The sequence below is a fragment of the Oryza sativa genome, chromosome 5 (assembly GCF_034140825.1).
Source record: "Oryza sativa Japonica Group chromosome 5, ASM3414082v1".
Lineage (NCBI taxonomy): Eukaryota > Viridiplantae > Streptophyta > Magnoliopsida > Poales > Poaceae > Oryza > Oryza sativa.
The window spans coordinates 27,025,122-27,038,922 of NC_089039.1; the positions used below are offsets into that span (position 1 = coordinate 27,025,122).

General features: G+C 42.4%; 2 protein-coding genes and 1 long non-coding RNA gene across 4 annotated transcripts; 1 reads left to right on the forward strand and 2 right to left on the reverse strand.

The window, feature by feature from the left end:
- Positions 1-1,002: 1,002 nt before the first annotated feature.
- On the reverse strand, positions 1,003-3,948 carry LOC4339476 (uncharacterized). Its single transcript, XM_015784208.2, has 3 exons — positions 3,822-3,948; positions 1,842-1,924; positions 1,003-1,266 (listed from the first exon to the last, which is right to left on the reverse strand). The coding sequence occupies exons 1-3, from the start codon at positions 3,898-3,900 to the stop codon at positions 1,231-1,233; spliced, it is 198 nt and encodes a 65-aa protein (XP_015639694.1). The 5' UTR covers positions 3,901-3,948; the 3' UTR covers positions 1,003-1,230.
- Positions 3,949-4,247: 299 nt separating this feature from the next.
- On the forward strand, positions 4,248-6,822 carry LOC107281117 (uncharacterized). Its single transcript, XR_001546123.3, has 4 exons — positions 4,248-4,436; positions 4,522-4,815; positions 4,902-5,113; positions 6,488-6,822. It is a non-coding gene; the product is annotated as an uncharacterized lncRNA (long non-coding RNA).
- On the reverse strand, positions 6,483-10,474 carry LOC4339477 (uncharacterized). Of its 2 annotated transcripts, none has more exons than XM_015784511.3 (11): positions 10,048-10,474; positions 9,723-9,918; positions 9,268-9,350; positions 9,023-9,123; positions 8,813-8,908; positions 8,664-8,717; positions 8,061-8,209; positions 7,847-7,964; positions 7,207-7,294; positions 6,912-6,995; positions 6,483-6,820 (listed from the first exon to the last, which is right to left on the reverse strand). In XM_015784511.3, the coding sequence occupies exons 1-10, from the start codon at positions 10,154-10,156 to the stop codon at positions 6,913-6,915; spliced, it is 1,077 nt and encodes a 358-aa protein (XP_015639997.1). In that variant the 5' UTR covers positions 10,157-10,474; the 3' UTR covers positions 6,483-6,820; position 6,912. The 2 variants fall into 2 exon arrangements, with proteins under 2 accessions (XP_015639997.1, XP_015639996.1); XM_015784510.3 differs by having other exon boundaries at positions 6,912-7,121.
- Between the last annotated feature and the right edge of the window lie 3,327 nt (positions 10,475-13,801).

Consider the following 13,801-nt stretch of genomic DNA (forward strand, 5'->3'; position numbering starts at 1 on the left):
GTCGCGCTATCGTGATCAAACTTTGCATCACGACAAACTTATATATTTCCATAAGCAGTCGTCGTTGCACTAATAATGTGATCGAACAAGGAAGTTCAAAATTTTTCCTCTTCGGCACGAATAGCAAAGTGGCTTATTAACACATGATTAATTAAGTTATAGAATTTTTAAATTAACACATGAATAATTAAGTTACAGAATGAAAAAAAGGTAGTAGTAGTTCGGGAAGAATTTTTAAAATTAACACATGATTAATTAAGTTATAGGTTTTTTTGAAAAAAATGTAGTAGTTAGGGAAGCATGCTAACAGATTTGCAGTATTTCTTCCATCGCCAGAAACCAGGGGAATTGTAGATGAAATGATCTTTCATCTACAATAAAAAATGTTAAATTTAAATAAGAAAACAAGAGTAAGCTACTTCAGCTAGCTGGTGTGAACTATCGAGTTGCTGCTGCGATGATCCTCCGGCGGCGGCGCGCCGAAGCTGAGCTGCCGCACCAGCGACACGACGGACTTGGCCCACCGCCGGATCTCGTCCTTCATCTTCTCCGGCTCGACGTCCCTGAGCACGCCGCCGGCGTCGAGCCCGGACAAGAGGCGGCTGAAGCTGCCAATGCGCCCCTCCGTCTTGGGCGCATCGCCGGCGGCGACACGCGGTGGTTCTGAGCCCATCTGGTCGCCGGACATTGGCCGGAGCTCCGATCAGCCACCGTGTACAAGCTATGCCGGCGTCTCGCTGGCTCTTATACCTCGCGACAACGACGATGCTCCGCACGTCATCAAAAGAGTCTGGCACGACGGTTTCTTCCCTGATGCTCCAAGGCTTTGCTTCCAAGCCAGTACTGACTTCACAGCTTGCTCAAGCAAGCGTGGCCACTGACGATAGTGCTGCACACAAGAGAATGTTTGCCACAACTAATCTGCTGGTGTAAATCTTCACAGAACCAATCGGCACCAGCAATTTTACGATATAGGTTAAGGCTACCAATCAATCCACACGCTTTGCTTGCAAGCTCAAAGCTGAAAATTGCAGCATTAATTTCATTATGTTGAAAGTAAGTTCAGGTACAACACGATTATTTTGCCGATCACATGTAGTACTGTTTTCACACTGTGCTGGACATATGAATGGATGATCCTAATCATCTGGACTGGGAGAGGCTTCCCATCCGGAGTCAAAACAAAGAGAAATCGTTGCGACAACATTAGCAAGTGGAAAAGATGCCAAGTCACTCCTTTTTCTTGCCGGTGACGCCTGCAACAACCTGCAGAAGTACCAAAAATAGAAGGAATTAAATACTGGTGTTCTCAATGGAGCGGGGTTGATATTCCAGTACTTCAATAATGTGAATCTGGAGATAACCAGGTGAAGCATGGCAAAGTCGTCAACAAAGGAATCGGTAACATGGCACAATCTTTTAAAGGTCCTGTGCAATTCAGTCTAGGTTGCCAGTCGAATATTCAGAGTGCTCAATCCTGGAATTTTACAGCCTACTTGAAATAATAAGTAAGGGGCAATTGCAAATTTACCACTGGTTTTTTTAATATTGCAAGGATGCCACTCGAATGACAGTTCTAATGGCATTTTTGCAATTTTCTAGTGGCAGTTTTGCAATAACGATTCAAAGTAGTGGTAAATTTGCAATTGCCCCAAATAATAACAACGCCCAAAGAATAAGTTTACTTCATAATTTTCATAAGACTGTCTAGTGCTTGCACATATCTTGGGTGGCACATTATGAACATGACAAAATAAGGACATGATAAATGATGTGGTCAGAAACTAAGATATGGTTGCAGATCATTCTGATGTACTAAAAAACAGAGAGGAATCACATACATCATTCAGCGCAGGTGGAGGAACTTGTTTTGCTGTCTCCCAAGAATCCAACATTGGTCTGACAACTGCTGGAAGAAAAAGACCTGAAATTGCAAATAATAAGATCAGCTGAACCTATTTGATAGAAGCATGCAGAGTGCTCCTCTGATGAGCAATAATTCCATAGACCAATCCAATCATACCAGAAAATCTCAGGAATCAAATTTGCTCTAGTTTCTTGTTCAAATGTTTAACTAACATTAAAGCAGTCTGGTTAATGGCTTAATGCAACAAAATGGATGTTCTACACACTCATTTCTAGCATGAAGAGTACTGAGAAAAGTCTCAGGGAAGAATATTACAATCTTGCTAAAGGAAGCAAATCAGAGAAGACCTAAAACATAGAAATAACAATGCGCTACTGAGGAACTTCAATGAAGGCGCGATACGAAGTACAAACCAGCTAACCAAAGGCAGAAATTCTGGTAAATACAAGCAGAAAGATACTAAGAGCTAATCAAATTTTTTTCTCAAAAAACAAAACTAGACAAAAACTTGAAGCCTTAAAGGCAATTTCAGGAAATCGACTGATTAATGCTTCCATTCTCAACATCCCTAAAGCTTGATCACCAAATACATGTAGAACTATCTAAACTGGCTACGTCAAATTATATACTTAGATTTTACATTAAGAGCACTTTCATAATATTAAAATTTTACTATTATACGGGAAAGCTCCAGACATGTTTCTGAAATTCTGAATGATACTTTGCCTCAAAAAAAAATTCTGAATGATACTTTGCACAATCAGGGTTTCCTAAAGAAAATTTAGTGTGCCCATACATCGGGCAAAGTATTGAACTTAAAAATTGCTAATCATTGTAATTTTCAAATAGAACAAAACCACATGGAATCTAGCTAGTTCACTTTCCCAAGCCACAAAGCAACTCATTGTTCATGTGGCCTCAATGTATTCCTATGCATCAACCATTTTCTGCAAGCCAGTGATTAATAGAAGGCATCCAGTGCTGGTATTTAGGAAGAGACTTTAGTTAGTTCAGACAAAGGAAGACCCTCAACCTTTTCAACACCGTTTCAAGTTTCACCCCTGGCAGCATAATGCAAACTAAGCAAGCGTTTCAACACCAATTCAGAGTTACCAGGGAACCCCAGGGATACTACATTTCAGCACGAGATTCAAAGGACCTTTATCAGTCATTATTACCAACCTATTTCTCTACAACCTTAAAAGCAGAGTCGTCCTCCTAAGTCCTTCTGCCAATCTGCCCCCTCCTCCCACTGCACGCACCGCTTACACGAGTAGCGTTCATAGGTAACCACCGGATCCAATGTTTTATCCCTAATCTCGTTATAACCCATCCCTACTTATATGGGCCTGGCGCATTACAACGTAGAGACATATATTACTAGTAAATACCAGTGAAGAAAAAATGCAGCTGATAGAATATCCTTCTTTTTTTTAATCCAAATCGACAAGGTGCATCTTAGTTCTTACACAGGCCAACTCCATTTAGCTGAGCTAAAGAATGAAATTGTTTGAACAAAACACACTGCTTAACACTTGTGGCATTCAACAGACCAGACTGTTTGGCTGGGAAGGAACAATTGGATCTTATCTTTCCCAAAAAAAAAAAAGTATAGCTTATGGAGTATGAACTATGAGACTACTTGAGATCTTGAGCCACGCAGCATGGGGAACAGGCAGAGCTACTGGCTTGCAAAGAAGAACACCTCTGAAGCGATTTGAGAACCCTAGATCCAACAGAAAATTAGCAAGCGAAAAAATCACATCAAGGCGTTCTGAACCCATCCACCCCAGCCCAGAGAGTCCTAGAATCAATCCTCGGTCACCGAATTCGAGCTAAACAGAGGCGCCCAGTGCAAGGCAACACCAGCGTCCTCAATGGGGGCGAGGAATCACGACCAGGCCACTACTAGGGTTTCGGCCACGGCAGGATCGAGAGAGAAAGGGAAGCGCACCGAATCCGGCGATGAGGCAGGAGGCGGTGACGACGGGCTCCTTCACCGCGAAGATCTTGAGCTTCTCCATCACTCCCATGGTGGCTGCGCTTGCCTCCTCCTCCTCGATCCCCTTCTCCTTCCTCTCACCTCGCCGCCGCCGCCGCCGTCGCTGTAGAGAGAGAGAGAGAGAGTGGACACGTGGGCCCTCTCGAAGCTCTCATAAGCGAGGCCCACCTAAGGCCGATCAAAATTTAGGGCCCATTCAAATATGGGCCTTTGTAGGCGGTAAATTGGGCCTTGGATGGAGAGAGAGTCCAGTGGATCACGTGGTCGAACGATTTGACGCCTTCGTGAAAGGGAAACGTATAGGGCATATCCAGCATCGCTCGGAGGAATATTCGCTCGCGCGGTAGGAATATTTTGCCGCGAAGTGCGAATCTTTGTACTCTTCTTCGCTTTGCCTCGCTCTGCACGCACGGCCACCCATCGTCGTCTCCAGTCTCCACCCCTCTTCTTCCTCCATTGGTGGTGTACGCTTGCCTCCGTCTCAGCTTCGTTTTCAGATGTCTCCTCGTCGTCGAAGCCGGGAGAAATTAACCGTGCGTGTTTGCCATGATCGATTGTTTTGTCCAGGTTAGTCTCCCGTGCTTTCGCCGGAAACTTTCAGTTTGTTTCTGCAGCGTTTCTTACTTTGATCTGCAATCTGTATAATATGTAGCAATTTGAGCGAACAGTAAAGAATTACTGAGCCATGTCAGAGTGTGTTCTGAACTTCTTGTTGGAAGAGCAGCGAGGCGCTGTGGATGAGGATCGATTTTAATGATGAATCCATTATTATTGGCTTCGATTAATCCACTCGAGTGTGGAAGTTAATGATGTCCTCTTAATCTGTGACACACGTCACCTGGAACAGCCTTTCCACATTCAAATTTGGGACAATTTGCAACTTCAGAGTTCAGACTTCATGCCATGGAGGAGAAACGTCCAGAGGTATTCCGGCTAGTTTTATAAGGTGGTGGGCTAGACAACCTGAGATTAAATCCTTACCCCTTCTAATTATTTGATATTTTGTCATTTCCTAATATTTGCGTACTTCAGGTCATGAGATAATTATATAGAATCCGGCAGCAGTTTTTCGAGTTGAAAAATTGAACTAGAAATTCCTGGAGAGGCCACATTTTACGTGAGAGTGAGACACGGCGGCGGCGGCAAACCCCGGCAGGCCGGCAAAGCGGCAGCGGCGGCGAGGTCACCTACACCGTCCGATCGGATACGCGCGGTTCAGATTGGGAACAGTTGAGATTTTAGAGGTACGTTTAGAGTATAAACCCTTTATACTACTATATGGAGAGTGAATTCTAATCCCTCGATGTTTGCATGTCATTTAAATTATTATAAAAAGAATGATAATAAATTTAACAAGATGGATTAATATGTGATAGATCACTCTATCAACATGTAAGTTAAAATTCAATTTCTACTAGTTGTAATAAAAAACAAATTAAACTATGGCTAGTTAATATATATATTCATAGTTAAATTTATTATTTTCGTTGTAACTTGTAGAAGTTAAATTTGATGTTGTAAAGTTATTTATCATATATTAATTTATCTCGTTGATTTTTTTAATTTTTTCATAATCATTTAAATGGCATACAAATAATAAAGGGACTGTTTTTATTATCCTGGTCAGATCAGTTCGTGTAGCGATTGAAAAGTACGAGCCGTCCGATTGGGTACATGTGGTCTGGATGGTGATGAGGGGCTTTTCGTAGAAATTTGCCTTGAGATTCCGGTTGACAACCTTGGCGTCACAATATTGCTAACTAATGAACATGGATTTTGCATCGAGTTTACAAATTTGCGAAGTTCCTGTTCTAGTTTTATCTTGTTTTTGGTTTTTTGAAACGGTAAGGCGGCAAAAGCTCTGCCGAAATTTGTAGAAGGGTCCATAGCAGAGCTTTTACACGACGTAGGGTCTGTTTGGTTCTTGGCCACGTTTTGCCAAACCTAAGCTTAGACCTGCAGCAAGTACTTAGGTTGGTATTTGCTTTTCTACTAACCATAGGCTTGCCCTAACTTGATAGGCATGTTTCTGCAAGTTCGCTGTGTCTTTTTTTTTTTGCCAGATCTGTGGCGTTCTTTTTCTCCGCCACAAGTGCGGCTTACTTTAGGCATGGTAACTTTAGTCCCCAAACCAAACAGGCCCGTAGTCCTTTGAAGTTAAGAAGATAATCAGAAGTACAAAAAAAATTCAGATTACAGCTTAGGGAGGTTCAAAAATGAATTTTTGCTGGTCCATCCTTTCGAAAATCAGATAAAAGCCACCTGATTCGCCGACATGCTTTTATGTAACCTGGAAGATGTTTCTCTCCAGCCATACGTTGCACATTGTGAAGATTTGGTAACTTTAGGCTCTTTGGGCTTAATCATAGACAAGGAGATCCACCAATCCTTGTGTTCCAAAGAGGGATCAGGAACAAGTTAGTCCAAACCTTTTCATATACAGATTGTTTGCCAGACCGATCGGGTGAATTGGCAATGAATGAAAAGGTTACTGTTCTTGTTTTGTTAGACCAGTTAATTATGATACGATTTATGCACTCTTTTATAGCTTTTTGTGTCGTTCAGTGGGCGTTTACACATATTACTGTTACTTATAATTACATACATATATCATGCAGGGAACCAGGTTTATTATTGATGGGAATAATCACATTTCATGCTGATACAAAAGAATGGCGACAGCATAAGGCCGTGATACGGTAACAACATTTACACTCATACGGGTACATCAGTTTGTGCATTTCTGCCCTGGGACGCTTCTGTCCAAGGCGCGCACCAAATACCTCATCAATTTTCTTCCGTATTGTTCACTTATTCTGCTTAGAGCAGAAGTTTTCTCAGGAAGTCTTCGGAGATGCTATTCTAAAACCATCATCTCCACAGTACTGAGGAGACATGAAAATACCAGGTCTCCTCGACGGCTCTGAGAGTAATTTACATGAGTTTTGTTTCTGCAGATTAAAGCAACATAGCTCGGTTAAGTGTTTGCTACAATTTCAGAAACACTCTGGATGGTATTTTGATGTAGTTCTTGAAACCTACCTTATGATTCGATTGCTGCGACCCTTACTGGCTTCATTACTTTTACAATGTTCCTCATATGCTCAAACCCCATCAGTATCACTCCTATGACATAAAGAAAGCTTAGTTGCAGCTTGGCAAGTAAGTTATAGACTGCTATTGCGGCATTTCCCCCATCATCTGTTCGTATTGTGACGGAAACAGGTCTTGCAGAAATAAGAGCCCCGGTTTCTGATAAAGACGTAGCGTAAGAAGTGTGCCTTGGAACATAGCCTTCGAAAGAGATTTCGGGGGTGTTTGGCCTTTCTAAGCTCACCTGATGAATTCTCTGGCTGGGATGACCATTCCTCAGGTTTCATCATAGATTTTGTGGCTTTTATTAATTCCATTAGTGCATTGTTGACCTGCAATAGAGAAATACTCAGATGAGTCAACTTACAATTTCCTGCAACTCTGTAAGCGTGATGAAATAATGAGAGAAAAGAACAGCGATTTGGAGAAGGTATAAGCCTTAAAATAACTCTGTAAGTTACATGTTTATGATTCCATCTCAGGTTTGGGATAACCATTTCATTGGTGCCTAAAAAGCAGTTTCAGAGTTGGCCAAACAATTTTCTTCAAAAGTAGCATCTTCCCTTGTACAGTTTAGGTGGTGAATGATGCTTTCAGAGAACGGCCTGCCTTTAGTTCGGTTTGGCAACTTTGGAAGAATTTGTGCAAGTTGCAACAGCACAAGCATCTAGTAACGTTCTAACTGGTATAAGCAAAAGCATTCTTCCAAGTTTGGGCTCAAAAGTTACATGCCCATTAGTGCATCTATGTTAGAGTTTGATGCTTGCAGGGAACCATGATTTCTAATATTGCCTCGCTCGGTCAGCTATTTAGGAATATTTTCAGCATTCCAGCATAATTTCAGCTGCCTAACAATATAGCATTTTGTCAAAGTCCATGCTTACCTCCTCTGGTCTTTCATGGCTTACTAGATGCGCACCATGAAGTTCGACCATTCTAGCAACAGGAATAAGCCTTTCTGCAAGTCGTCTCGCATGACATAATTGCGCAATAATGTCAGACCTGCATCATTTTTAAACCAAGTGATGAGAAACAAACACACAGTGTGCTTGCGAACTGTGGGGAAGGGATGTGTGCTTTTCTCAAGTCGCCACTAACCTCCCATGAATAACTGAAACTAGAAAACCGGCAGACCGAATTGTATCTAGTTCTTTAGTTGTCATATTGTGAGTCCAGCATGCATTAACTTGACCTTCAAACCCACAGTTAGACTGCATCCCTGTCGATGATATGCCCTTCACATATTCCTGAAAATACATAGTACAGAATAATTGAAATTTGGTACATCAATGAAATAAGTAAAGCTTTGTTTTTTTTTCCGGTACAAAGGCCTAGTTGTAATGCTGTGATCTTGTGACTGTAATACTTTACAGTTTATACAGTTCAAAAGAACAGACATAGAGGAATCATTCTATGTGTACACGCAACTAATTTTGTCCAAATCAATTTTGGACTTAATCCTGCCCAGAATTTAATGTCGGGAGGTAATGAGTACCAAGGATCAAACCCTGGCCAGCGGCTTGCTCCTTGCAGCTCCTGCCAGCTGAACAACATACTGTTCTCCTTAGTACTCACCACCTCCCAAAATTAAATCCTGGGAAGCTCCTCCTCCCACAATTTTGGACTTTGGTGCTACATAAGTTATGATGAAGATTTAAATCTAGGTGATACACCATCAACAACAAACACTTTTAAACTCACTTGATAGAGGATTGTTCTCCTCGTGCATGATCCAACTTTCTCATCAAGATATTCCTGCATCGCAGCATGGTGCATTGGATGTTAACACTCAAAATGTCAAGGGAAAAAAATTACATCAATTGGCATATGACAAATGGATGCATTTTCACCTTTGTATAATGGGTTTCCAAATCTACCAGAGCTCTTTCTTCTGGAGTTCTTGCCCTTAAGAAACGGAATGCAAGCGAGAGCATCTGCCCATCTAACTGCAAATGCAGACAAGCTTCATTGATGAGAACTACAGAGGAAATTAGAGTCGACAGTCCTGCAAGGTCTGCAAAATTCCAGGTATAAACAAGCAGAATTCTCCATTCCGGTACCTTCGGGAAGCACTGGAAGCCACCTCCAGTAACATTAAGCAACGCCAACGAGCAAATCCTGTGCGGCGCCATGGCTGCCAGCTTGCAGGATATCATCGCGCCTGTGTTGCAAAGACCACCCAACATCAATGGCAATGCTTACAGAAACTCCTACTTACTACACAATTCCCCTCAAAAGAAGTCAATCCGCCAAAATTCTGATGATCATCATTCAGCGTCGCAGAGATGGAGACTCATGAACTCACCCATGGAATGGCCGAATACATGAGCTTTCTTCCACCCCAGATGGTCCATCAAGGCCAGAGCGTCCCTCGCCATGATCACCGTCCTGTCAAGACAATGGAAACATTCACATGGTCAGACAGTAACTAACACCAGTACACCGCCATTGCCGCCACTCGTCTGACTTTTCCCGCACAGCCGCGTCGTGCGTTCGAGGAAAATTATATCTCCGTCCTTTTCCTCTCCGTCACATATTTTCTCGTGGAAAGCAATCGCGGCTGGAATCGAGTAGAACGTGGATTTATTCTCATCGAAAGCTACATGAGACGCCAATCTTTACCCTCCTCCAGATCTCTCTCAAGATTGGGCGCGATGCTTCTACACCTCACGACGAACGATTTTGCCTCCTCGATCATGAGACAAGGTGGAGATTTGGATCTAGAAGACGACGATGAGAGGAGGAAGTAGAGAAACTCACGAGTAGTAGGATTTGTGCGGGAGCACGGAGCTCCGGCCGACGCCGCGGTTGTCGAAGCAGCAGACCTCGATGCCATCGCCGTCGTCCCCCTCCGCCGCCGCGGCGTCGCCGGACTCCTCGTCGTCGGCGGCCGGCTCCAGCGACCCGGTCAGCCCCTTGATCTGCGGGCCCCACGAGTCGTGCGTCCCCGCCAATCCTTCACGCCCCCAACCACACCCACCATTTCTCAAATCAGAACCAAGAAAACAAAAAGGCAAAAAAAAAACGCAGAAAATTTTCGATCGCCGGCAAAGGCGATGGGTTCATCGACGGCGTACGGACATACCGATGACGAGGAGCACCTTGGTGGCGCCGCGGCCGAAGCGGCGGTAGAAGAGGCGGACGCCGTCCCACTCGTCGCCGTTCTGGTACCTGTCCACCTCGCAGTAAGGCATTGCTCCTCCTCCCAACAATTTCCTACAGCTTCGCTCTGGATTCCGGCGAGAATGGAGGAGTACGATTACTACTACGGTTATGGGAGGAGGGCGAATTAAGGCAGGTGAAAAATGGGAAAAATATGAGAGGCGGAGGCGGAGGAGCGGTGGTCGGGATGGGGGCGCGGGTTATTTATAGCCGTCGTCGGCGTCGCCGCGAGGAAGGAGGAGGAACACGTGGATGGATGGGCTCGAGCTCGACGATGACACGCGTACTACGCGGCCGGTCGCCGTCGGCTGAGTCAAACGTGGTTGCGCTCGCATCGTCGCGGCGCGGACGGGAGGAGGGAGAAGAAGGATGAGATAATTCGGAGTACTTGAGAGTCGTGAGCTTGAGGTCCAGAATTTTCGGCGAATTTCGGAGTTTCAGGACCGTGCTGTAAGCCTGTAATAGTGTGAGAGATTAGTACAATACTACTGGAGATTGATTGGATGGATCAAGTGGCTTACGTACTGACCTGGAGAAAGTTTGTGCGTTTTTAATTGAAGGAAGAGGAGAAAGCTTGCATTTTTATGAGGTTTTCCTTGATCGTGTTGGTTGGAATACTTGATCAGGAGAAAAGGAGGGCATTTGGTTTTGGACCACGTTTGGAGGACAGAGAGTTTGTTCGAACAGATTGTGAGTCAGTATCAAGAAGTTAAGAAGCTGGAGTAAACTGGTAGGATCTGCGAAGTTGCTCGTTCCAAAGTTGATTTTGTTTCGGCCCGGCGATAGACGTTCATTTTGTTTTGAGATGGGCACCCAAGAAACACTTTGTTTTTGTTTGGAGTGTGATTACTGTTTGATTTACTGTAGAGCTGAGCTGCATGAAGTTGAAACAAGTTCAGTTCATGTTTTACTTGAAAAGAAAAGGTTCATATTCTTATATGAAGATCAGTTTCATTATCACTCCAAGTGGAGTTGTTCTTCGATTTTTTTTATCACCTCTGTCCCCTGCTGAGAAAAGAAAGTTCGCCTTTTTTAGTTATCAAAAGCAGTCCAAACGGATACAATTTTCTTCGTCCTCAGATGACAAAGCAATGACAAAGACCGGCCCTTTTTCACCTTCCACAGAAAATTAGCTAAAATATCCACAACATCTTAGCCCACAGTAAATTCTAAGAAGTAATAAGTCAAGGAGTAACCATTGGAAGATAATCACCGGACCGGTGAAAAAGATTGTCAATTCAAAGGAAAAAAAATGTTATTTTGGATTGTTGTCAAATTATGTCTTACCATTTTCTTTAGAGGTTGTTCAGATTAATGTCATTTTAAATCATATACTAATTTTTAGTAAAATTCTAAAAAATTGCATCCATTTATTTTTTTTTACCAAACTTTGTTAAATATATAAGAAATACAAAATTTGACAATATTGCCAAAATGTAAAAATTTGGTAAGTCTTATTTTGGCTACAATTTGAACAACCCTTTTTTTTTAATAGTGCTCTCTCCGTCTCATTATAAGTGTACCCATGATTTTCCGTACCCAACTTTGATCGTCCGTCTTATTTGAAATTTTTTTTTAAAAAAATAGAACATAAGTCACGCATAAAATATTATTCATGTTTTATCATCTTATAACAACAAAAATACTAATTATAAAAAAAATTCAAATAAGACAGGACGATCAAAGATGGGCACAGAAACTAATGGTTGCATTTAAAATGGGACGGATGGAGTAGTAAATGTAATGGTTTAGTTTAGAGCCAAGTGAATGGTAATGCCTATGGTTAATTTGGCACCATTCTAAAATTTTCTCCACCATAACATAAATTTTGATAATCTAAACACACCCACTTAAAATACTACCCTTCAAAATATACCACACTAAACCAAACAAACCCAAATTCCCAACCACTCAGGAGGATTAGAGCAGGTACAATAACAGGCTATAAACCAGCTGCAAACATATTTTAAGGAGATAAATAAGAAGAGAGAAGAGCAACGGGCTACAAATTTGTAGTCGGCTATAGCACGGACTCTAAGACACAGTATGTGTATAACAGGCGGGACCAGGTATTAATAGTATAGTATGTAACTATTATATAAATGAATTATTAAATTGGCTATAGATGAATTAGAGCAAGTAGTTGGCTATCCAATTAATTTTGCTCTTATCACCTATTTCTTTCCACGTGTGGCCGGCAGCGGCTGCTCCTTGCCTCGGGCTCAGTGATGCGGTGCGGTGGCTGGGCGGGCCGCGGGCGCGACATAAAAATTCATGTGAAGCGCGTGTGCGCTGACGAGGCTGTGGCGATCGGGTTGGGCGTCGCCGTCCACCACTCGCCGCCACCGCCCCCTCGCCCCAGCGCGCACCGTCCCTGTCGTCCGCTGCGCCCTCAGCTGGGACCCCGCGCCGCGCTGTGCCGCTCCCTCCCCGCTAGTGCCATGCATGCTCACGTCTCGCTGATGCTACCAGAATCCTCTCTCTTTCTCTCGCGCAATATATATATATATATATATATATATATATATATATATATATATATTCATTAATATCAATATAAATATGAAAAATGCTAGAATGAGTTACATTGTGAAACGGAGGAAATACCATTAACTTTTTTTAAATATTTAATCATTTGTCTTATTCAAAAAAATTACATGTATAAAAATATTTTATGATAAATCAAGTCACAATAAAATAAATGATAATTATTTTTTTTAATAAAACGAATGATCAAACGTATCTAAAATATTCAATGACATCATATATTAAAAACGGAGGGAGTATTATTTATTTTATTTGAACTTGTTTTATTACCAAAGAAAATATAATCTTAACTTATACTTTTATGTATTTTAAAAAAATTAATAAGATGAATAGTGTAATATTATGCGAAAAGTAAGTAGTGTCGTGCATTTCGAAATTGAGGCGGTATTTCTTAAGATGCACTTGCATCGCATCGCCGTGTGTACGTCAGTCAGAGTCGCTTGTGTTTCGCGTGTGGAGTGATCTCTGCATCAGCGGTTCATGTCAACCACCAACTGGTGAGCTGAATCGTGTGTCTTCTCCAAGGGGATCTCTCTCTTGCGTACGCTGTTACTGCAACGGTTGCACGTTCAGATTTGAGAGATTCGATCTCCTCCGGTTTCAGGGTTGGCAAGGAAGGAATCTGAACTCATATGCCTATACGAAGAGAACGATTCAACTTGCCGGGATCGATCGCGTCGAAAAATGTGTCAGATTTTGTCAGGCAAAACCACAGGTTTGCAAAATTACAGCGAATCCGAACCATGTTTGCGATGAATGTTCTTGCCATCCTCCAAACCTCAGGTACGGAGCATATTTGTGGATGAAGCTATGCAGTTACGCAACATGAGGAAAAGGATGAGCTGACCTGCCGCCACCAAAAACATGGAGTTGTTGGAGAATAGACCAATGCAAACCACCATCTGAAATAAAAAAGCGTATGCTTGTCTAGCTTATAGCACAATGCAAACCACCATTTGTTGTTTATCTTGAGTTAGAAAATTGTGGCTTTAATTTTATCAAACAAAAATAGTTTATCCTTTTGCCAGAAAATTGTGATCCACCGGTTATATTTTGCCTCATGAGGTGTCAAAGCTACTACATGCAGATTGTTCCTTCCAGCACAACGACGACGGATGAGACGAGGATGA